Below are 25,080 nucleotides of genomic sequence, written 5' to 3' on the forward strand. Positions count from 1 at the left end.
AATGGCTGCCCCACTTGTCTTTCTTTATCTGGGTTTGGCGCGAGTGTTAGCTTGTATTGCCTGGGTTGCCACAGGCACAGTTTTTCCTCGGCTTGGGTCTCCGTGCCAAAGCCTGGTTCAGCTGTTTCTGCTGCGGCCTGGATCTATTCGCCCCCTTTGCCCGCCTCAGTTTCTATACTCTCAGTTCCCAGTGAAAGCAGCCCTATTTAAGTTAGTGAGGAAGGCGGAGCATTTCTTACTCCCTATTTCCTTTGGGGTTTGATTATATATTTAGCCAATTTTTTGCTCGACCATACCTTCAGGTTTATTGCGGAACATCTGGAGTCTCCAAGGATAGATTTTTCTGTTTCTGGTTGAAGATCTTGTTGAGTTTTGGGGGAGATTTATCGGTATCGCTTCCTACCGCACCATTACTCTGACGTCATCTCGGAACTTACTTTTGACCCCTCCTTTGCGATGGAATTCTATGTGTGTTAGTTGTTTAATTTAAGGATTGTTCTTGCTGTTCACAGACCAGCGATCACCACGGGGCTGTATCATAAAACCAGCCAAAGTCAGGGGTAAAAACCCATTAAAGGTATAAAGTAGGGACTTGGTCTGCAGAGGGCCTGTGTTCTAATTGCGACAATGGAAGAGTCAGGGCGTAGATTATTTACATTGAAGGAAAAGAAAAAGAATCTGTCTGTTGCCTGTTCTTCATCTGCACCCAAGCATAACTTTTAGCTCGCTGATAACTTGCGACAGATCCTGTGGCTTGGTGTCTGCGGTGAAAAGCTTGTCCACTGTTCACCCTTGGACCTCAGTCTCTGAGTGCTTCTTAGTTTTTGGGTTTCCATTGGGTACTTTCAGAGAATGTGTGTGTGTGTGTGTGTGTGTGTGTGTAGACAAGAATGTGAATGTTTGTAGACCTCTCTTTTTTATTCAAATGGTGGAATATTTTATACTTGCTACATCTTATTTTTTCACTTAAGACTATACCACAGATATTTTATATTAACACATGAGGATAGATCTATGTCATTTCCCTCAGTGGCTGCACAACATTTCATTATATGGGTGTACCAGAATTATGGACCCACACCCCAACAGTGGGCGTTTAGGGTGTTCTCATTCTTCCCTGCTGCCATGCGACAAGGAAGATGTTTGTGAATACTTTTCTGGAAAGTGAATACTTAATTTTAATCCTGGCTGTGTTCCACTTCAGGAAACCTGATTCAGATTCTAAACTACCTACAAAAAGAAAAAAAAAATCACAACCCAAACTTCTGTCCTTAGGAATGGGTATTGTGGTGTGAACTCCTTCCCACGCTGACTTCAAAGCGTTTTCACTTGATAATTTATAGAAAAGCTAGGCGTTGGCATCATTTAATTACAAGTTCCTGAAAACTCATGAGAATCATTTCTGTTAAATATTATAGTAAAATAATTCTACTCTTGGGTTTATGAAAATGTTTTTTACGATGATGTTTTTATATTGGTACAGTGTTCAGACCCTATCTCGTTTTTGCTTTTGACTTTTTAACACTGAAAACTGTTCTTCACTGACTGCGTTACCTTATTCTTTCAACAGCGTGGAAGAAAGTTTCAAGACGTTGTTTTGGTCCATATTTGGGTTGTCTGAAGTGACATCCGTTGTGCTCAAATACGACCACAAATTCATAGAGAATATTGGATATGTTCTTTATGGAATATACAACGTCACTATGGTGGTCGTCCTACTCAACATGTTAATTGCTATGATTAACAGCTCGTACCAAGAAATTGAGGTAAACCCAACTCCCGTCCGTCCGCGGTGCCTGTCCTTGCCATCTGTTCTGATGACATCATACATCTGCCCTGTGCCCTGTGGGTGCTCCCACTCATGTCAACAAGGAGGCTTGTGCCAGGCCGAGTGGTCCCAGGCCTTTCTCTGTGTTCTCCACCTAGATCCATGGCCATACGCCTTCCAGGGCCTTCTGGGAGCACAGCAGGGTCCCCACAGACTTGTCATGACTCCCAGGGCCTACTTCAGGGAGCTTTGAAGTGAGTGGCGAGAGGAAGTACTGGCCGTTGGGAAGTTGCTCTCTCCTGGGTTAGCCAGGCAGCCTTCTGTGAGATCCCGGTGGAGGAAGGACTGGGCATCTGGCAAACACTGACCATGCTCTCTAGTCAGAATGTCTCGTATTCTAGAAACCGCTTTAGTTTTGTTTTGGGTCGGGCTGGTTTGGAACCTTTCTTTGCCGCTGTGCACGTTTTCTCCTGTCCTCCCGGTTCGAGTTCAGGGTCTTCTTAGCGCTCTGCTGTTGGTTCGGTCCACTGAGCTTCTCCGTGGGCTGTAGGGACACACACAAGATAGTGCTGTCAAAGCAGAGGTTAGGTCCCCCAGACATGGAAACTGATACTTTGCACACCCACGTGGGTGTGGCAATGGCAGTCTAGGGAGTGTGAAACAAGCGAGCCAACTTCCTCCACCAGGGGACCCTGCCTTTCCATTTCTTCTGTGTACCCTTTCTCCCTGAGTGGCGCAGCACTGAGGACCAAAAGAGACGTAAGACAGGAATAGGCCCCGCAGGACCTGTTATGACATTTGAGGAAATAGGGCAGATACAGAAACTCCAAAGTACAATTTCATCCGAGTGCTTTTTCCCCTTTGCCCTTGGGGTATTAATATGCCTGATCTACAGCCTATTGGATGGTTCTAGATGAAGAGGGGGTTGGCTAGAGAGTGGGGAACTGTTGTGGAATATGCAGAATTGGCAAGGGAGAGAGGAATCACTCTTCCCATCCTTCCTTGACCCTGAATTTTTCTTGTGCTTTTGCTTTGTTTTTTGGATGGGGGTGGGGGACAGAAATTCTGGTTACATTTCAGTGGGCACCTACAGAAGCATATGGAAGAGAAAAACCTAAAAAACGAGTATCAGGGAAGTGACAGAATTATACAGGATGTTTGAGATGGTAGGCAGATAACAATTGTATATAACTCACTTATCTACATATTTCAAAACTGAAATCTAGGTTCATTATGATACTCTACTGGGATCAATTACTAGAATTTTTAGTTGTTTTTTTTTAAATAAGTTATTTCTTTTTCTATCTTGGGACACAGGATGACAGCGATGTGGAATGGAAGTTTGCTCGCTCAAAGCTGTGGTTGTCTTACTTTGATGATGGTAAAACATTACCTCCACCCTTCAGTCTAGTTCCCAGTCCAAAGTCCTTTGTTTATTTCATCATGAGGATCATTAACTTTTCCAAGTGCAGAAGGAGAAGGCTTCAGAAAGACATAGAAATGGGGCTGGGGAACTCGAAGTCCAGGGTAGGTATCAGACACCATGATCTTATGATGATAAATGTTCTTTTTCCTGGTTTTTTTTTTTGATGAGTGTGCAACCATTTTTATATGTGAACTTAGAAGATGTTGAAAGCATTGTCCACCCCATAGTCTCTCATAGACTAATACTTAATATTTTCATAATGTTTCAAGAAGCTACTTAGTCTATTCCTTGCTTTTGATCATAATTTCATAGTAGCTACCAGATTAAAAACAAACAGCCAAGAGGCTTTTTTAACTTGCTGAAAGTAAACAGAATACTCTGTTTCTTGTATTCCATGCTTCTCCAAGGTTCTTCTGAAGTTAAAACGGTTTTAGCTGCACATTCCCCTTGTGGTTGTATGTATAGTGCACCACCACCATAGTCTCCTTATTTGTAGAGATCCTTTATTGGGCTAAATACTTTTTTCCCCCTTCAATATTATAATATCAGTGCAGGCCTAACAGATCCTCCAATATGAACCTGTATAAATAATCAAAAATGGTTTGGTTTTGAGTGGTCCCGGTGGAGTCAAACTCATCCACAGAGATGAGTTTCATGACAGGAGTTTATTATCCTGAACTTAATTTTCAGAGACAGCATTGGTATAGGAGGCTATGGGAAGAACCTCGAATAATAGTGAGCTAGACAGATAGGAGGAAATGTGTGGGCTTAAAACGTTTGCCTCAAGTTGTCAAAATAGCCTGTAGCTGACTGCCGCAAGACAGTAATGTGATCTTTCTACCGGCTTTCCCGAGCAGAGGTGGATGTTTCTTTCTCAGCTGAAGCCAGGCGCAGACTGGATTAGTGCAGTTCAATTTCTCACTCTTTAAAATAGATGTGACTTTACCAGTTCTGTAACACCCTGGCATCTTGTTGTTGTTGTTGTTTTTAAAGTGGCCTTTTAAACCTTTAGACCTGGGTGTGGGTTCTTCAGGCCCATCACTTGCAAAGCAGTGATTGGTTGTGACATCCCATAATCTCAAATAATAATACCTCCTATGACACTGCAAGAAGCAGCAGAATCTAGGGGAAGGACTTGGTGTTAGACCCAGACTTGAATTCTGGTGCTTCTGGCTTAATGAACAAGTACTTGGGATAAATCCCGTTGGCGATGCCCACCGAGCCTCACTTGTCCCAGATGAAAGAGGAAACTTGCTAGGGTTCTTGTGGAAGTGATGTGAGATGCGCAGAGTTCCGGCCTCCACAAATATTGGTGCCCTTCCTCATTCACAGTTTACAAAATGTTTTGCTGTACATTTCAACCTCGTGCAGTGCTGTGAGGTAGGTGTGACTATTCCTCCCATGTTGCAGGTAAGACAGCTGAGGCCACGGAAGTAACTCATCAACGACACGGGGTCTCGGTGCTGGCCAGCGGTGGCGGGGGGAGTGGAATTCGGGTTCGCATCTTATGACTAGCCCCTCCTGCACCTGGTCCGCTGCCCCTGGTCCACTGCCACCCTGGCTGCCACCTGCTCACCACTGCGCCCCAGCTTAGTGACTGCCCCAACCTCCTCCTCCCGCCTGCTCTCTTACAGGGGCCGGGATCTAATTGCCCTCGGGCAAATTCTGCTACTGCTGACATGGACTCTGTTTGGCAATTTCTGCTGCTGCTGACCACCGGCATTCACTCACGAGGCTTTATTATTATTCCCAGAGGGCCCCTTAGGCATGGGAGCGCAGGTCTCTCACCCAGCACACCTGAGAGTCAGCCCGGCTTTGTGCCTGGTGTCACCAGGTGCAAGGACAGTATGGACAGGAAGGGCGTTCAGAGGGCACGGGTACCTGTGGCCCTGGCAGAGAGAGGCAGGGCGCGGGACTGGGAGGGGCAGGCAGCTGCGTCCAGGGTGCATGCGGCTCCTGCCTGGGCCGCACCCACAGCAGAACAGCCCTTCTCCGCGAGGGTCGCTGCAGGTGTGGGGGGGGGGGGGTTTGCTGAGCCCTGACCTCAGGAGCCACGCCCCTTGACGCCCCAGTCTCTAACATCTGGTTAAAAGCTGCCCTTTTGATTTTATTTCTTAAATTGTGCGTGGAGCTGTTTAAAGTCTCATCGAGGTAGCTCTGTGTGCTGAATTTAGTGAAGATTTGCAGAAACCATGTGTTTCTGTCTTTCTGCTTTAGAAGACAGGAAGGAGCCTCCAGAACTTGTTTGTAACATAGCCAACTTCAGTACGCGATCCAAGACTGACCTCCAGTGGCTCATAGGAGAGTTCCGTTTGTCCGCCGAGGTCTTCCCTTGGCCCCACGGAGACAGGACAGAGTTGGGAGGGTCCGCCTCCTTGGTGTGGCACCTACACTTCCCACGTTCTGCCGAGGCAAAGGCAGTGGGGGGCGGATGCACGTTTGGGATATGGGCTCTGCCTTGGAAGCACACCCTGTGGCGGAAGAGGCAGGCTCTCCCCTGCACCACAGAGACCAAAACCACATGGGCCTCTTGCCTCCTGTCCCTACCCACTCATATATATTTTTTTTCCCCTGAGAGAGAGAGAGACAGGGAGAGAGATGAGAAGCATCAACTTGTAGTTGCTTCATTTCACTTGTTCATTGATTGATCCTCTTCCATGCCTTGATGGGGCTGGAGGTGGGGAGGTCGTGATTTAAGCCCAGTGACTCCTTGCTCAAGCTAGCAACCTTTGGACTGAAGCCAGCATACCCACTCAGATTAAACCTGAAAAAGAAAAGGGGGGAAAAAAGGATTGGAAACCAAAATTCTTTAGCTCAATTCTCTCCAAAGTTGTGAACGTGGCTTGGGCTAAGGCCAAGGTACTCAGGAAGGTGTGTTATTTAGGCAGATATTTTAGGGTTGCAAGATACTAAATGGTGCCATCCAAACTTGTGTGCCTCTGTCCTGGTGTAGGAGAGGAACTGGGCTCAGAGCAGGAGGAATCACTTCTGTGCAGCTTTGCCTTCTGGGTGCCCTGAGTACTTTTTGATCAAGTGTGCAAGGTGCCCAGGCACACGGTGGTGCTTAGCACAGCCCACTTTTAAAAGTTTATTTTCAGTTAACTGGTTCAGTGACAGTACATGCTGCCAACATGCTGATAAACGGGAGCGTGTTGCTCTCCTTAATTTTTGCCTTTGGAAATATATTAAATCACTTATGAAACTCAACTTCCACAAACTGTTCCTTGGGAGTGTGGACTCCAAAAAATATTATCGAGGAGAATAAAGTAGATTGTATTTTTTGATTTCCAAATGAATGTATTCTAATTTACTAGCTTAATTGTATTTTTTCCTAGTTAAACCTCTTCACTCAGTCTAACTCGAGAGTTTTTGAATCACACAGTTTTAACAGCATTCTCAATCAGCCAACACGTTATCAGGTAAGCACTCCTTAGACATATCTCTTTATCTGTCCTTCCATATATTTGTGTGTGTGTGTGTGTGTGTGTGTGTGTGTGTGTGTAGTGAGCGGAATTAGATTGTTGAGATATACTATGAGGATAGAACAGAACAGAATATGTTCAATTCTATAAATATCCTGTAGGAACATTTTTTAGATTGACTATAGTCACATTGTAATATATTGCTATGAGAGGAAAGCACACAATATAGTAGAATATATGGTATTTAGAAAACTTGAAATATACCCTATAGTAATTTGTATATATACAGAATTTCAAAAAAAGTATTGAAAGGACATACCCCAAATAATAGAGATTTTCTGTGGGTGGCAGGTTAATTGGTGACTTTGTTTATTTCTATTGTTCTCTATTTTCCATTGAGAAAAGATTCAGGTTTTTTTTTTAAACAAACCAAAAAAGCATTGGCTCAGTGGTAGAGCATCAGCCTGGCGTGAGGGAGTCCCAGGTTTGATTCCCGGCCAGGGCACACAGGAGAAATGCCCATCTGCTTCTCCCCCCTCCCCCCTCTCCTTCCTCTCTGTCTCTCTCTTCCCCTCCCACAGCCAAGGCTCCATTGGAGCAAGGTTGGCCCGGCGCTGAGGATTGCTCTGTGGCCTCTGCCTCAGGCGCTAGAATGGCTCTGGTTGTGGCAGAGCGACGCCCCAGATGAGCGGAGCATCGCCCCCTGGTGGGCTTGCCCGGTGGATCCCGGTTGGGCGCATGCGGGAGTCTGTCTGACTGCCTCCCCGTTTCCAGCTTCAGAAAAACACACACAGAAAAAAGGAAAAAAGAAAAAAAAGAAAAAAAAAGAGAACAAGAGACAATGCCCCGGAAACTGACATGCTGCAGCGGAACTAAATTCTCACCCTTGCAAAACCCAGAATTAAACCGCGAGTTGGAAGATATCATCGGCGTAAAATTTTTTTAATAAAATAAAACCCAAAAAACAAAAAAGCAGAGAGTAATAGAGTAGTGTCTAAAGATGACAATGTAGTGTCAATATACCTTACAGAGCTATCATGTTGAGAAGAGAAACCATGAATTAAAATCTTCCAGCTTTTTTTAAAAAAAACTTCTTCCATTCCTGGAGGTGGCATTGTGGAGATGTTTTTGAATTACGCAGTTATTCTCAGTAGAAGGTGAAACAGGTTAAATTCTGAGACCTGGATGATTCTTGTATACATAATTACAGAACATTTCTGTCGCCTGAGTTGTTTGCTTTCCAGGCCTGTGAGGCTCTTTGGGGAATAGGCCCCGGGTTACCTCTGCGTATCACTGGTGATGTAATCATTTCTTCTTTCCCCAACAGCAGATCATGAAAAGACTGATCAAGCGGTATGTTTTGAAGGCACAAGTAGACAAAGAGAATGACGAAGTGAACGAAGGTGAGCATCTTCAAGGTTGATGGGGGTCCACTGGGCTTACAGTCCAAGTATGACCCTTAAAACGGTGGGAGGATCCATTTCTTCCTCCAAGGACTGGCCTTGTAGTTTCAAATTAGATCAGTTTATTTATTCCCTCTATGCTGCCCTCATCAAATGAAGAATCGCTTATTTTTATTTTTGCCACAAGAGGAACATGAGAATGTTCTGTGTGTACTCTTGAGGAAGAGTTAAAATTCCTTAAAATAAAAGGGTTTTGACTTTTACATAATTAAAAAAATACAGAAATGGTACGTTAAAACATCTTAGAGATACCAGAAAATATCAAAAAAGAAATGTTTTACATATGATTCTCATAAAAAGCTGTGAAAGTACCAATGATTTGAAGAATCATTTCTTGGATTCGAGATAGTTCACCTTTCAAGGAGAAGGGCTTATCTACATTACAATCATTTGTTAAGAGAATCCAATTTTTAATTGCAATCTCCATGTACTCAAAATACTGCCAAGCTGAGTTATGGGAACAGTTGTGTTTTCATAGCCAAACATTTCCTCTGGCAACTCCTGTGATGTCCAGAGAGCCAGTGGTATCACATCTAAACTCCTTAACTGACCATGGCCCTTTCCTTCCTTCTCTGTCCATCCTCTGTGCCACACAGACTAATTGGTTTGTTCCTTGACTCCAAGTTCATTACCATTGCCTTCCAAAATAAACACCTCTACTCTTTTTCCTTCCACTCACTTCAAACTTGACCCAAAATTTGTTTCTTCCATGCATTTGCCTGTGAAATAGATGGATTCACTGTTAGGAAAGTTTGATTTGGCTAGGGTGCCCTTGTGTACCAGCAATGGGAGATGGTCTGTGTAGGTATTAGCCTGTGTGGCTGAGGGAACTCAAGGGACTTCCTGTAGAAAGAAAGGAGGTCCCCTGCTTGTCCAGCAGTAAACAGAAAAGTCACCTTGTGTTCAGAGTTGGCTGAGCCACAGGACAATATTTTAACTGAGGTTTACTATTGAAAACATGGTGGGACTATTTTTATAGATTCTTTTAAAGGTCATTATGTTTTTAGAGACAGATACTTCTTAATCATTTTAAAGAAAGAAAACTCTACCTTGAGAACATTATGAGGCAAATATTTTCATACTGAATGAGTTTCACTCTTTGTTCTTTTCTAAATTCTAAGAGCAAATGACCAATTATGTGTGCTTTTTAAAATAATAATATCTTAGGTGAATTAAAAGAAATCAAGCAAGATATCTCCAGCCTTCGTTATGAACTTTTGGAAGACAAGAGCCAAGCCACCGAGGAATTAGCCGTTCTAATTCACAAGCTCAGTGAGAAGCTGACGCCCAGCATGCAGGGATGTGAATAACTTGGTCATCTGGAATGGGACTCTGACTATAGCACAAATGTGGGCAATAATATTTCTAAGTATGAAATACTTGAAAAACCTTGGTGTACATTTTTAGGATTAACTACCTTTATCATGTGAACCTCTCAAAGTTAGGTCTTAATGATTTTACTGTTATATCACATGCAAATGGTCTTCATTTTAATGATCTGCCTTGATATTACAATGACACGCCATTGTGTATAAAGGCCCAATTACTGCCATTTTTTTGGTCTACATTTTAGAATGAGCTCTACTATATCTTTGCAATATCTGTTTGCCTCCAAGAGACTGTAAGTGAGCTCCTTGGGGGCAGAGACCATGTCTTATTCATCTTTGTATCTTCAGCATCTAGGACAGTGCCTGGTACAAAGTAGGTGCTCCGTAAATGTTGAAACCAATTGAACTGAACTACCAACAAAGTACAAATACAAATAAAAAGGCCATCACTATGTAGCACACCTTCTCTGTCCAAGTGCTGAAGGGATTTTTTCTTTTTTAAACAAAAATAGAAACTGAAGACATTTTACGAGCAGCTATGACTTGATCTGATTTATTTTTTTTTAGAATTTTTGGTATCATTGATAATCCTAGAACCCTTGAGCCTAGAAGGAAGAGTGTAACAATGAAATGGGTTAATAGAAAATGTAATTATGTTGCATATTTAAATTTCATGGAATTGTCCAAGCAACACATTAAAGATTTTTCTAAAGTGTCTGCTGTTAGTTTTCTGTCCCAGATTTTCATTTGTTGTTTTTCAGTAATGTGAATTTGGTCAGCGGGATCGTGAATTTTTTCAAAGGGGCTCTGAAGGATTGTTATTTTGTTATAACCTCCTGATTTCTGCCTCTGATCCTTCCATGCTAAATAAGGTATGGAGAACTGACTTACTATTTTGCCGGTTGGCTCCTTGCTGAGTTTTGGAGTGCATGCTTACGGAAAGAAATAGGGCAGGGCAGTGGCTATGCCCCTGGCCAGGCGTGTTCAAGGTGGGTTTCCCTCCCCTTTGAGGCCTCCCTTTGACATTGCTTACATTGATCGCTGTCACTTTTCTTTTCTTTTTTTTTTTTTAAAGATTTTATTTATTCATTATAGAGAGGAAAGAGAGAGAGAGAGAAGGGGGGAGGAGCAGGAAGCATCAACTCCCATATGTGCTTTGACCAGGAAAGCCCAGGGTTTTGAACCGGCAACCTCAGCGTTTCCAGGTTGACGCTTTATCCACTGCGCCACCACAGGTTAGACACTTTTTTTTTTTTTTTGTATTTTTCTGAAGCTGGAAACGGGGAGGCAGTCAGACAGACTCCCACATGCGCCCGACAGGGATCCACCCGGCACGCCCACCAGGGGGCGATGCTCTGCCCATCCGGGGCGTCGCTCTGTCGCGACCAGAGCCACTCTAGCGCCTGGGGCAGAGGCCAAGGAGCCATCCCCAGCGCCCGGGGCCATCTTTTGCTCCAATGGAGCCTCGGCTGCCGGAGGGGAAGAGAGAGACAGAGAGGAAGGAGAGGGGGAGGGGTGGAGAAGCAGATGGACGCTTCTCCTATGTGCCCTGGCCGGGAATCGAACCTAGGACTCCTGCACAGCAGGCCGATGCTCTACCACTGAGCCAACCAGCCAGGGCATCTGTCACTTTTCTAATCAAAGCACTTCAGTTACACTCTCAACACAAAACAGTTGTGATGTATCTGCATTTGACTTATGTCCCTGGTAGAAGCTACAAAGCCTCATGAATTTAATAGGAAAGGGATACCGGCCAGTAAGTTCCCTCATCTTTTCAAAGACCATAAAACACTCAAAATATGTATATATTTTAAATCCAGGAAGCTGAAATGTCTCATTGAGTTATTCTTAACATCCTGATTCTCTTCCATCTATTCCTGTCAAGTCTGGGAGGAATATGAATTGGGATCACACTTCGAAGATAGTTTTTATAGGTTCTAAATACCAATTAAAAACTTGATACTTTATTTTTATTTATTTATTTATTTATTGTATTCTTCTGAAGTTGGAAAACGGGGAGGCAGTCAGACAGTCTCCCACATGCGCCCAACCGGGATCCACCCGGCATGACCACCAGGGGGGTGATGCTCGGCCCATCTGGGGTGTTGCTCTGTTGCAACCAGAGCCATTCTAGTGCCTGAGGCAGAGGCCATGGAGCCATCCTGGGCCAGCTTTGCTTGAATGGAGCCTTGGCTGCAGGAGGGGAAGAGAGAGACAGAGAGGACGGAGAGGGTGAGGGGTGGAGAAGCAAATGGGCGCTTCTCCTGTGTGCCCTGGCCGGGAATTGAACCCGGGACTCCTGCACGCCAGGCCGACGCTCTACCACTGAGCCAACCAGCCAGGGCCAATAAAAACTTGATACTTTAAAAAATTATTACTCACATAGCAAGGCTTTCTAGTTATGAAGACAAAAATGAACATTAAATGGGACTACATAAAGCTCTTTAAATATTTCTTGGCCCTGGCTGGTTAGCTCAGCCAGTTAGAATGTCATCACAAAACACCGAGGTTGTGGGTTCAGTCCCCAGTCAGGGCACATATAGGAAGCAACCAAAGAATGTACAACTAAGTGGAACAACAAATGAATGTTTCTCTCTCTCCTCCTCTCCCTCTCTCTGTCTCTCTAAAATCAATCAATTAAAAAAGATTTCTTAATTTCTAATTCTTAGGACTTAATTAAATTAAAAGAACTTTATACATTTTTGCTATCCTTGTAGACTATTTCATTAACTTTTGTGCTATTCTAATAGTACTTGTCTAAAACATTTTTCAAACTTGATGTATTTTATGTTATGCCTCAGAACTGAATAAAAACTGAATTTTTTCATTGTTATATGTTACTCTATTAAAACAGTAAACATATAATGGGCTATACTCTCTCAGTCTTACCATATTGTCTGGATTCCAATGTGGACATTTTTTAATGGAATATTTAGTAATATTTCTAATTTGGGTTAGAGAAATGTTGAATGAAAACGTGTCAGACTTGCCTGACCTGTGGTGGCGCAGTGGATAAAGCGTCAACCTGGAAACGCTGAGGTTGCCGGTTCAAAACCCTGGGCTTGCCTGGTCAAGGCACATATGGGAGTTAATGCTTCCTGCTCCTCCCCCCTTCTCTCTCTCTCTCTCTCTCTCTCTCTCTCCTCTCTATAATGAATAAAAAAAAAAAACATGTCAGACTGAATAAAGATGTAACTCACAGCATTCTTTTAAAGTCCATGACTCCCACAATTGTAAATCTCTCCATGCAGATCAGTCAAGTTTGTTTCTGTTATGGGCTAAATTGTGCCCTTTCCTGCATTAATATGTTTAATTCTTAACCCCCAGGACCTCAGAATGTGACTGTATTTGGACACGGGGCTTGAAAGAGATAATTGAATTTAAATGAAGTCATTAGAGTGCGGCTTAATCTAATAGGACAGGTGTCCTTATCAGAAAAGATTAGGACACAGACTTAGGGAGACCTTGTGAGGACACAGATTGAAGATGGCCAAGGAGAGATGCCTCAGGAGATTGGTTTGGTTCCCTGGTGACACTTTGATTCTGCACTTCCAGCTAGTGAGATCCTGTAAGAAAATAAATTCCTGATGTTTAAGCCACCCAGCTTGTGGTACTTTGTTATGGTGGCTCTATCTCTCTAATATACCCTCCAACCTTCTAAATTCTATAAAATCCTAAACAATTCTGTTTAATCTTATCTCCTCTATGGCTATTTTTCAATTTATTTCTAAAATGTATCTGTATTTTTCTTGAGTATAAATTAATATTTCCCCCAAATAGCTACACAGCTATCCCATCTCCAGGAATTATTTTTTATTTTAATACAATTATTATAGTGTCAGAAAAAGAATTGTTTGGAACAACTTGGAAACAAGGCAAAACCTTAACTCCTTCTGTTGGAGATGATCTATCTTCCTAAGAAGCATCTCTTCTCAGGGGTTTAATTCTTGATTCACAATCATTTGTGAACTCTTCTCTAATAGGCCCTGTAAAGCAGGAAAGGGATAATATATTACTCAGATACAGTGTTTCCCTAGGCAGAGCGTACCGTACCATGTACACTTAGGACTAATGGACTTGAGTCAAGGAATGTCAGCGATAGGTCAGATCCTGGGTCACCATAGGTCAGCAGTAGTCTGAGGGTCCCCGAGGCCTTTTCAGGGGGTCTGTGATTTTGAACCTATGTATTTTCATAACACAAAAATATTATTTGTCTTTTTTCACTGTGTTGACATGCACTGATGGTACAAAAGCCATGGAGGTTAATACTGTTGATACTTAAGCATGAATCAAAGCAGTGACTTCAAACTGTGTTAGTAACCTCTGTATTATTCTTCATGACCATCTTGGCAGGAAACAGAGTTTTGTATAAAAAATGTTCATTATGAAGCAGTAAAAATTGTTAGTTTTAAGTCTTCACTCCTGAGTATCTTTTTAAATTTTCTGGGAGATGATATGGGAAGTATGCATAAAGTATTTCTACTAAATACCAAAGTACATCAGTTGTCTCAAGGAAAAGCACTGGTGTTATTATTATTTGGGTTGCTACCTGGACTAATTGCTTTTTTTTTTCATAGAACAATTAGTTTTTTGAAAGCACAACTGACAAATATGATTATTCAGACTGAGATAGTTGGCATGCACTTTCTTGTGAATTGAGGAAGGGAACCTATCATTTCAAGGAAAACAATTGACATTTGTTGCAAAATTTGAGGCTTTATGCACAAATTATAGTTTTGGAAAATTTGTATCCAGCCATTGATGTTGACAGTTTTCCAATACTTAAAATCTTTTCTGCTGAAATCTGTGGTGATATTAACAAATGGGATTTTTGAATGTTGTGTGATGAAGCCACATTCCACATTGCAACAGACTTCAAAAACTACCACTTGTTGAGTTTGGACCAAATGTTCTTCATATACTTAAAAAAACAACAACCCATACATCTACCAATAGATCGACTGAAGAAGTAGGTCTTGGAATCTACTGGTAGACAGTAAATAGATTTGCAAACAACTGTAATCTTTTTACGTTTTTCATTTTGGAAAATATTATTTTGCATTAAAATATTTATATTTATATAATTCTTCACTCCTAATTTGTAATATGGTAAATATCAATGTAAACAAAAAGTCTGTGAGTTACTCAAAAGTTTGTAAGAATATTTCAAAGGGATCCTAAGACCAAAAGTTTGAGAACTGAAGATATAAGATAATGCCTATAACGGTGGAATTTAATTCGTTGCATTGATGTTTCTTTTTTTTTTCATTTTTCTGAAGCTGGAAACAGGGAGAGACAGTCAGACTCCTGCATGCGCCCGACCGGGATCCACCCGGCACGCCCACCAGGGGCAACGCTCTGCCCACCAGGGGGCGATGCTCTGCCCATCCTGGGCGTCGCCATGTTGCGACCAAAGCCACTCTAGCGCCTGAGGCAGAGGCCACAGAGCCATCCCCAGCGCCCGGGCCATCTTTGCTCCAATGGAGCCTTGGCTGCGGGAGGGGAAGAGAGAGACAGAGAGGAAAGCGCGGCGGAGGGGTGGAGAAGCAAATGGGCGCTTCTCCTGTGTGCCCTGGCCGGGAATCGAACCCGGGTAGCGTGCCGACGCTCTACCGCTGAGCCAACCGGCCAGGGCCGCATTGGTGTTTCAAAATACAAACTTGGAGCCTTTCCAATGTCAGATAAGTGGGTCCGAATCTACCTGTCTTCACAGCAATCCTTCATCTTCAAAAACACTTGTAGTACGACTCTGGGAGGTGTTGGGGGTGGAGCCAAAACCGCTTTTCCGGTCTCCCTGGAAACCACTCCCCTGCACTCAGTTCCTCCTCTTCTGATTGGTGCAGGTCGGGAGGGGGCGGGGCTTCCCTTTCGGGCCCACTCGCGTGAACGTATTGACGTAGCGCCCGACGCCGCGCGGTTACAGCCCTGCGGAAGCCGCAGGCGGTGGGGTCACTCGCCCGGAGGGTCGCAAACTGTTTCCCCTCTGATGCCCGGGATCTGGCGGCGTCTGTACGTCTTGTCTCGGCTCGACCTGCGCCGCGTGTCCGTGCGGACGTCATGGATCTGCATTTGAACCGAGCGGATTATTTACAGGTAAGCCCGAGGGGGCGGGTCGGCTCGGCTCCCCGAGAAGATGCAGTCGGCCCCTCCACCGACGTCGGTCGCTGGGATGGCGGCCAGCGGCTACCTGCGGGATGGGGAGCCGCCCTTCATGCGAGGCGTGTCCGCGGGTCGTCCCTGGCGGCCCGCGGGGATGTGGCAGGACTCACTCCGGCGCCCCGGGTTCCGACGCGACCCCTCGGCCCCGCCCCCTCCGTAGAGCGCCGCTCGTTTCTCACTGCCGGCCGGACCCCACCCATCGGACCGCCAACAACTGCAGTGACACCCGCCCTTGGATTGAGCCCCCCTGAAAATTCTCAAAGTAGGTCCTGTGGTCCCTGCGGCCCCAGCGGCGGGGGCGGAGGGGTTGCTATGGAAACGGTCTCCGCCTCCAGAGCCCACGGTCCTTCCGTCCTACCCCCGCCCTCCGTTCCACGCGTCTGCTCCATCAACCGTCGGGCGATCGGGCTCGGCTAACGCGACACGTTGGCCCAGCCAGCTGCCCGGGGACTTCTGCTGGGCACTCCCCACCTTCCTCCTTCTCCTCCGCCGGCGGCCGGGCGCCGCGTCTGCCAGATGCCTCTGCCATCGGCCCGGTTTCCCCCATCTCCATCAACTCCTCCCCGTGGCCGGGCTGGTTCAAACCGCCTCCGAAGTGGGCTCCTGGCCTCGAGCGGTCCCTCCCTCCAGGCCTTTTTTCGCCTCCCTTGCTAGATTGATGTTTCAAAATACAAATCTGAATACATTCTTTTAAACTCCCAGTACCACTCTCCCTGGCCTACAGAATAACAGTACAGATCTGCAGTTTAAATAAATTCTTTCCTGGGCCTGTGGCTTTCTCCAGATTGTCTCCACTCCTCCTCCTCTGGCTGGCTAGTGACAGTCCTGTCCCCATCCCCCACCCCCACCCCGGCGACAAGCCATGATGTTTGCACCTTCATCTTCTGTACGTTTGGTAAAATCATCTTCCCCATCCGTTTTATTGGATGTCACGGCCATCAGAATGTTTGGTATTTTAGGCCCTGGCCGGTTGGCTCAGTGGTAGAGCGTCGGCCTAGCGTGCAGGAGTCCCGGGGTCGATTCCTGGACAGGGTACACAGGAGAAGCGCCCATCTGCTTCTCCACCCCTCCCCCTCTCCTTCCTCTCTGTCTCTCTCTTCCCCTCCCGCAGCCAAGGCTCCATTGGAGCAAAGGTGGCCCGGAGGCTGGGGATGGCTCTATGGACTCTGCCTCGGGCGCTAGAATGGCTCTGGTTGCAACAGAGCAACGGCCCAAATGGGCCGAGCAGCGCCCCCTGGTGGGCATGCCGGGTGGATCCCGGTTGGGTGCATGTGGGAGTCTGTCTGACTGCCTCCCCGTTTCCAACTTCAGAAAAATCCAAAAAAAAAAAAAAAAAGAATGTTTGGTATTTTAGCAAAAAGCATCTCCATTGCATTTTTAATGACTCGACTCATTTCCAAAAATTTTTAAGTCACTTTACAGTTTTTAACAACTGTAGGAACTCATAAAAGAAAGCTTCTAGAAATGTTTGTGTTGTGCATGTGTGAAATATCTTGTCAGGAATATCACTTTTTTTTTTTTTTTGGCTTGACAACATAAATTTTTGACATGCATAAGTTTTACTCTTTTGGGTGGTTTCCTGTCTCCTGACTTTTGTGGCATATTTCATTAGATAATAATTTCATCACCGATACGAATAATGACTGCATATCACTAAATGTTGCAGTTAAAAATAAAACTCACGGTGCTCCGAATCTGCTGGTGCTGCTCCTCTCTACAGCAGTGACTCATTAAGGCTGTGAGCACATTTTCCAGGTGCTGGTGTGTCTCCTTAGGTGGGCGTGACCTCTCAGAAGACCATGAAGCTGCTTCCTGCGGGAAAACCTGGAGCTGCACAGAAGGTACGGTAAAGACGGTGGTTTCCCCACACCTCCTGAGCTCCAACACAGTACACCTGCCTGCTCCTTCTCTATTGCTAAGTTACTCTTTTTAAAATGGAAATGAATTTCTTTAATCTGAACAGAGATTGGAACACCATGGGACATTTTTAAACAGTAATTTTCTTGGACATTATAATTATTATGTACAGTTACTAAGTAGTATAAGCAAACTTATTAAAACCATATGCTTTTTTTCTGGATGTAATTTTACTCTGTGTGTACTTGTGTGCACTGGAATTGTGTATAGGAGAAGAGAAATGTAAAACATAATTGAATATAGAGCAAACTTTGTTTTGAAACTTTATCATATTTAAAGAATAATTAGGCCCTGGCCAGTTGGCTCAGCGGTAGAGCGTCAGGTGGGCTCACCGTGTGGATGTCCCAGTTCCATTTCCAGTCAGGGCACACAGGAGAAGTGATCAACTGCTTCTCCACCTTTCCCCCTCTCCCTTCTTTCTCTCTGTCTCTTCTCCTCCCATAGCCATGGCTCCAGTGATTGGAGCAAATGGCCCCAAGCACTGGAGATGGCTCCATGGCCTCACCTCAGGTGCTAAAATAGCTCAGTTGCCAAGCACTGGAGCAACCTCTGCAGATAGGCAGAGTGTCACCCTATAGGGGCTTGCTGGTGGATTCCAGCCATGGCACATAAGGGAGTCTGTCTCTCTGCCTCCCTGCTTCTCACTTAAGAAAAAAAAAAAAGAGTAATTAAGTATTTTGATGTTGAACTTTATATTTAACTAGTAGACTAGTAGGATAGTTTAATAGCTGCAAAGTTAATACACTATCCTGATATACTAGCACTCATCAAGATAAATCAACAGCTTCCTGATGTTTATTGTATTCAGTCTACTAGATCAGCACACCTCAAATTTTTAGGTCTCAAGACCCTTCTACATTTTTAAATTGTTTAGTATCCCAGAGAATTTTTGTTATGTAGTTATATCTGTTAATACTGACTGTATTAAAGTTCAGACTAAGAAATGTTTAAAATATTTATTACTCTATTTAAAAAAATAACAAACAGGTTTATATAAATAACCTAATTTTTTTTTAAAATAACTATTTTCAAAAACCAAAAATTTAGTAAGAATAGTGACATTGTATTACATTTTGCAATTTTTTTAGTCTGGCATAAGCAAAGGTCCCTGGATTTTCATGTCTTCATGTCAGTCTGCTGTGACGTGTTGCTTTGGTTGAAATATGTGAAGAAAATCTACTTTACACAGATACATCATTAAAAATAGGGAAGCTTTTCCAGATAATTATGGCTCTTCATATCTGTTGTTACACCTACATTTGTCAGGTAGTAGCTTCTTAAACATTAAGTGCTCAAATCTCAAACCATATTGATTAACTTCATACTTTGATACAGTAAATCCATTGGTTTGTCTTATGCTTTGACTGGCTCTTTTGCTCATGCATGAATTTATAGCATCCTGTGATGATCATTTGAGATTATTGGTTCATTTGAGTTAGATAGCTCTTCCAAATGTTGACACATTTTATTATAGGATATCAACCATATCACATTTAAAATCATAATTCATATATTGAGAGTATTATTTTCTCCATAGTTAGTTGATAGGCTAGAATAATGATAGTTTTAGATTCTTTTCAATCTATTACAGGTGGTTATTGGCGATCATGATGGGGTAGTTCTGTGCTTTGGCATGAAGAAAGGAGAAGTCGTGGTATGTATAGTTTTATTTTTTTTGGGGGGGGAAGGAATTTCTAAAAGAGAAACACGTTATTTATTTAATAATATTAGGTTAAAAATTTTCTAAAATACGATGAAGACTAAGTTGGGTTGGAAACAGTTGTATGAAGCACAAGGTTACAGATAGCACAAGAGTGATTTGCCAGCTCTTTGTAAAACACCTTTGGCAGCCTAGGGTGATTTAGTTTTCCATGCTGTATAACAAATTAACTCAAATGTAGGGGCTTGAAACAACACATGTTTATCTCACAGTTTCTGTGGGACAGGAGTCCAGACTCAGATTTTTACTGCATGTAAACAGCTGCAGCATAGATGTCAGCCAGACTATTCTTTTCCAGAGTTCTGAGTCCTGTTCCAAGCTCCTAGGGTTGTCAGCAGAATTGAGTTCCCTGCTGTTGAAGGATTGAGGTCCCCACTTGGTTGCTGTCTTTAAGCCTGGGCCTTTCAGCATCTTTTTTATTTTTTTAAGGGGGAGAAACAGAAAGAGACAGATAGGGGACAGACAAGATGGGAGGGAGATGAGAAGTGTCAGTTCTTTGTTGCAGCACCTTAGTTGTTCACTGATTGCTTTCTCATATGTGCCTTTACTGGAGGGCTTCAGCTGTTCCAGTGACCCCTTACTCAAGCCAGCAACATTGAGCTCAAGCCAGCGACCTTGGGCTTTAAGCCAGTGACCTTTGGGCTCAAGCCTGTGACCATGGGTTCATGTCTATGATCCTGTGCTCATGCCAGCGACCCTGAGCTCAAGCTGGTGACCTCAGGGTTTTCAAACCTGGGTCCTTTGTGTCCCAGGCTAATGCTCTATCGACTATGCCACCACCTGGTCAGCCTGCTCACAGCATCTTGAGGCTCCCAAAATTCCCTGCTGTGTGGTCCTCGTATTACATGGTGACCTGCGGCTCAGACCAGCAGGACAGTATGTCAGGTCTGCTTTGGTAGAGTTTCACATAACAGAATGTACGATGGAAGTGACTCTCCCCATCACCTTTGCCACTTCATGTAACTGGATCAAGGAAGTGATTATTATGTCAGATTCACAGCTCATAATTTATAAGTGATGGGTTTGAGATGGAGACACTTATGTTGAACTTTATATGGAATTTACAAAAAGATAGAGGGAGAAAACTATCAGAAGCATGATGTTTCCATTATTCATTTATCCTCTCAGATATTTTAAAGTCACCAGTGGAAGAGGAGAATCTGATGCCAATAAAATGGAAAATAAGCAGGAAGAAATTAATGATACAAATATTTCCTATTAAATAGAGAAATAGGAAGCTAAGGTTTTTAGTAAATTATATAATTCTTTATTTGCAGTACTTAAATTTATAAAAAATTGTAAAGAGACTAGGAGAAATCAGTTCTAAAGAGATCAAAGTGTAAGAACATGTGCATTGGGCCCTGTCCAGTTGGCTCAGTGTATGGAGCATTGGCCCTCTGTGCAGACATCCCAGGTTCGATCCCTAGTCAGTGCACACATTAGAAGTAACCAACTGCTTCTCTTCCTTCCCTCTCCCCCTTCTCTCTTTCTTCCCCTCTCAGCCAGTGGCTCAGTTGGTTCAAGTGTTGGCCCTGGGCACTGAGGATAGTGTGGTTGGTCCGAGCCCAACCATCAGCCTCAGGCACTGAGGATAGCTTGGTTGATTTGAGCATTGGTCCCAAACAGAGGTTGCTGGGTGGATCTCGGTGGGGATGAACGCGGGAGTCTATCTCTTTATCTCCCCTCATCTCGCTTAAAAACAAAAACAAAAACAAAACAAAGAACAAATGCATTAGAACCAGCTGGGGAATCCATTACAATGCACCTTCTTGTTCTCTAGGTCTCAGAGTGCATTTTTAATAAAGTTAGTGGTAAAATGCGGCTGCGTAGGAACCCTGCTTTGACTTGTAAGAGCTCAGATTTTAGTGATGTCACTGAAATTTGATTGGGAATAGGTATTCCAAAGTCTGAAGATACTTAGCAGAAAACCCACAGGAGTAAATATATTTGTCTCAAAATATTTCCATATCGTAGAATTAGTATTTTTGTAAGTTTCAAATTCCAGCACTTTTATAGTAAAGAAAAATGCTTATAGTGAATTTGTCTACTTAATTTTTTCCCCAATGATTTTTGCAGACAGTGTTCAAGACTTTACCAGGGCAGAAGATTGCAAGACTGGAACTAGGAGGGGTTCTTAACATGCCGCAGGAGAAAATTTTTATTGCTACAGGATCTGAGATTCGAGGTTTCACAAAAAGAGGAAAACAGTTTTTCTTTTTTGAAACAAACCTCACTGAAAGCATTAAAGCTATGTATGTTCCCTCTCTTTTTTATATTTCTATATATGTGTAGAATATTTTGCATAGGTGACAGACATCTGATTAAGTATCTTAACAAATTTATTAGGAAATAAAATTGCCTAAAGCTATTTTATTAGCGCAGGATTAACTTTGACCTAGTAAAAATCAATTGATTGTGGAAATGTTTTCTTGTTAAGACTTTTATAGTATTTATACATACAGTATTCATACATACATACATATATAAAAACATATACATATATATTTATATATATATATGTATATTAGCAAGAAAGAGGGAGAGATGGAGGGACAGAAAGGGACAGACAGACAGGAAGGGAGAGAGATGAGAAGCATCAATTCTTTGTTGCAGTACATTAGTTGTTCATTGATTGCTTTCTCATATGTGCCTTGACCGGGGGTGGGGAGGGCTACAGCAGAGCGATTGATCCCTTGCTCAAGCCAGCGACCTTGGGTTCAAGCCAGTGACCTTGAGCTCAAGCCAGCAACCATAGGATTGTGTCTATGATCCCGCACTTAACCTGGCGACACTGTGCTCAACCTGGTGAGCCTGCGCTCAAGCCAGTGACCTTGCGGTTTTGAACTTGGATCCTCAGCATCCTAGGCCGATGCTCTGTCCACTGCACCGCCACCAGGTCAGGCTGTTTATACATATATTTTTGACTGGTTAGTTCAGTCAAGATTTATGATCAAGGTATAAGAAAAAGTGAAAGAATCTGCAGGTATTTAAGTTTCTTATCTTTGCTGTCTCTGATAGTTCTGGTTTCAGTGTAGCATCATTTTCTTAGAAGGCTAGTTGTCAAAGTTGATGACTGCCAATAGAGTATAATTTTAGGTGAGTCAGGTAAGACTCTTAAGTGAAAAACAGCTTCTTTAATGGCTTCCTGAAATGGGAAGTTTTACAATTAAAATTTTAATTTTTGAATCATGGGCTGAAAAAGTCTTTAAAGTTTATTTCATCTGCTCTTCTTTAAACTTGCTGCTTAGGAAAATCCTTGGGAAGCTTAAGTCAGTAGATTCCTTGTACTATGTCATACCTGCAGAAAAAGAACTATTAGGAATGGGTTAAAAGAGAAAAATTCTTTATTTGAATCTGATGTGGTCAAGTTGTATAAGCAGCCACACCATGGTTTGAAAAACTGCTGATTCAGCACAGAGTTGTGTGTGGACAGCTCTTCTGTTTAATGCACAGTATGTGTCCTGATGACTGGGCAATAAAACTTTAGCTTGGTGAGATTAGATAAGAATTAAACAATGGCAAGTGGCAGTACTTTCAGTGGTTTAGCAAAAATATAATATTGATACTTTGAAATGCTTTTGTAGATAGACATGGCCAGTGAGAATTGTGAAATGCTGAAATCAAAGTAATAAAGTATTGCCTGATCAGGCGGTGCCGCAGTGGATAGAGCGTTGGACTGGGATGCGGAGGACCCAGGTTCGAGACCCCGAGGTCGCCAGCTTGAGCGCAGGCTCATCTGGTTTGAGCAAGGCTCACCAGCTTGGACCTAAGGTCACTGGCTTGAGCAAGGGGTTACTCGGTCTGCTATAGCCCCACGGTCAAGGCACATATGAGAAAGCAATCAATGAATAACTAAGGTGTCACAACGAAAAACTGATGATTGATGCCTCTCATCTCTCTCCGTTCCTGTCTGTCTGTCACTATCTATCCCTCTCTCTGACTCTATAAAAAATAAATAAATAAATAAAATCTTTAAAAAAAAAGGTAATAAAGTATTAACATGTCCACACATAGAAAGGTATGTGAGCAGAGTTGGTGAGATAAGGAGTCTAATTTTAATTTTATTTTTTAATTACAGTTTATATTTAATATTATTTTGTATTAGTTTCAGATATATAGCATTACTGGTTAGACAATCATGTACTTTTCAAAGTGTTCCTCCAGTGTATCCAGTACCCACCTGGCACTGTACGTCATTATTACAATGTCATTGACTCTATTCCTTATGCTGTATTTCATATCCCCATGACTGTTTTGTAACTTGGAGTCTAGTTTTTAAAATGTTTGTACTGGAGTGGCAAAAGTGGGATGAAAAGGTTGTTTACTTAGTTCTTGAAAAATTATTTGAATCTCCACATTTTTATAAGGTTGCATAAGAAAACAAGATTATAACCCTGGCTGGTTGGCTCAGTGATAGAGCGTCAGCCCAGCATGTGGATGTTCCGGGTTCAATTCCCAGTCAGGGCACACAGGAAAGTGACCATCTGCTTCTCTACACCACCTCCGCCCCTTCCCCCCTTTCTCTCCCTCTCCCACAGCTATGGCTTGGTTGGTTTGAGCACATCAGACCCGGGTGCTGAAGATGGCTCAATAGAGCCTCTGCCTCAGGTGCTAAAAATAGCTCAGTTGCTAGCATGGCCCCAGATGAGCAGAGCATTGGCCCCAGATGGGGTTTGTTGGGTGGATCCCATCATAGCTTTTATGGGAGTCTGTCTATCTCTCCTCCTCTCACTTGGAAAAGAAGAAATATTCAATATGAAAATTGACCACTTACAACATGGGTTCACACATCCTTCCAGATTAAAGTTTCCATCTAGCTCACTTTTGTCAACACGATTGATTGCCAAGTAGCACTTTGGACAATGTAATGCAAATACAATGCAGATGGATTTCAAGATGAAATTCCAAATCTTTTTTTTTTTTTTTTTTTTTTTTACAGAGGCAGAGAGAGAGTCAGAGTGAGGATAGACAGGGACAGAGAGATGAGAAGCATCAATCATTCGTTTTTCGTTGTGCATTGTGACATCTTAGTTGTTCATTGATTGCTTTCTCATATATGCCTTGACCAGGGGCCTTCAGCAGACCGAGTAACCCCTTCCTTAAGCCAGAGACCTTGGGTTCAAGCTGGTGAGCTTTTTGCTCAAACCAGATGAGCCCACGCTCAAGCTGGTGACCTCGGGGTCTCGAACCTGGGTCCTCAGCATCCCAGTCCAACGCTCTTATCCACTGCGCCACCGCTTGGTCAGGTGAAATTCCAAATCTTGAAAAAGGAAATGGAATTTCATTTGATATGTAGAAATGATATTAAGAGAAATGAAAAAATATGCAGAGCCACACAGTGAGGCACCTAAACAATAATAAGGGAGAAAACCAGTGAGGATCACTATAGGATAAGGAATAATCTTAAATTAATCTCAAAAAAATTTTAGAGGTGGAACAAAAAAAGTGAAACCTTCACATAAGACCACAGTAACCTCTTTCTAATCACATGGGAATAGCAGTTACAAGTGAAAGATACCCACTGGTATATCATTTTAGTCAAAAAATTTCAGCTCCTTCATTGAAAACGTGATTCAGTTTTCAGATTGAGAACATAGTTGTGATTATTGCCTAAATGTTACTAAATATCATTTGAAATGAACTTTTTTTATTTCTCTTTTCAAGATAAAATTTTAATGAAGGTATTTCTTCCACTTTCTCATTTAAAGTAGATTCACTTCAATCAAATAGCCCTTTACAGGTGATACAGTGTTGTAGGAAGAAAGCTGACTTTAGAGTTAACTACCTGGTGCAATCCACTCCACTGTCTACTAGGTGTGTGCCATTAGACAAGTTACTTAGCATCTTATTATTCACCTGTAAAAAGGGAAAAGAGTG

General features: G+C 43.0%; 2 protein-coding genes and 1 non-coding gene across 7 annotated transcripts in view; 2 read left to right on the forward strand and 1 right to left on the reverse strand.

Annotated features, from left to right (window-relative positions):
* Nucleotides 1-10,116, forward strand: part of TRPC3 (transient receptor potential cation channel subfamily C member 3) — a 66,312-nt gene extending 56,196 nt beyond the window's left edge. Inside the window, exons 8-13 of one of the 3 annotated variants that reach the window (XM_066233835.1) lie at nt 1,571-1,766; nt 3,086-3,295; nt 4,527-4,574; nt 6,530-6,613; nt 7,944-8,019; nt 9,247-10,116. In XM_066233835.1, the coding sequence (XP_066089932.1) occupies nt 1,571-1,766; nt 3,086-3,295; nt 4,527-4,574; nt 6,530-6,613; nt 7,944-8,019; nt 9,247-9,389 (757 nt within the window). In that variant the 3' untranslated portion in view covers nt 9,390-10,116. The remainder of the gene's footprint in view (nt 1-1,570; nt 1,767-3,085; nt 3,296-4,526; nt 4,575-6,529; nt 6,614-7,943; nt 8,020-9,246) is intronic. The other 2 variants (XM_066233819.1, XM_066233828.1) reach the window with 2 other exon arrangements.
* Nucleotides 10,117-10,952: 836 nt separating this feature from the next.
* On the reverse strand, nt 10,953-11,028 carry TRNAS-GCU (transfer RNA serine (anticodon GCU)). Its single transcript has one exon. It is a non-coding gene; the product is annotated as a tRNA-Ser (tRNA).
* Nucleotides 11,029-15,317: 4,289 nt separating this feature from the next.
* Nucleotides 15,318-25,080, forward strand: part of BBS7 (Bardet-Biedl syndrome 7) — a 45,913-nt gene continuing 36,150 nt past the window's right edge. For all 3 annotated transcript variants that reach the window (XM_066233868.1, XM_066233848.1, XM_066233857.1), the window contains exons 1-4: nt 15,318-15,500; nt 17,342-17,407; nt 19,075-19,137; nt 21,280-21,455. In XM_066233868.1, the coding sequence (XP_066089965.1) occupies nt 15,465-15,500; nt 17,342-17,407; nt 19,075-19,137; nt 21,280-21,455 (341 nt within the window). In that variant the 5' untranslated portion in view covers nt 15,318-15,464. The remainder of the gene's footprint in view (nt 15,501-17,341; nt 17,408-19,074; nt 19,138-21,279; nt 21,456-25,080) is intronic.

The sequence above is a fragment of the Saccopteryx bilineata genome, chromosome 1 (assembly GCF_036850765.1).
Source record: "Saccopteryx bilineata isolate mSacBil1 chromosome 1, mSacBil1_pri_phased_curated, whole genome shotgun sequence".
NCBI classification, from domain to species: domain Eukaryota; kingdom Metazoa; phylum Chordata; class Mammalia; order Chiroptera; family Emballonuridae; genus Saccopteryx; species Saccopteryx bilineata.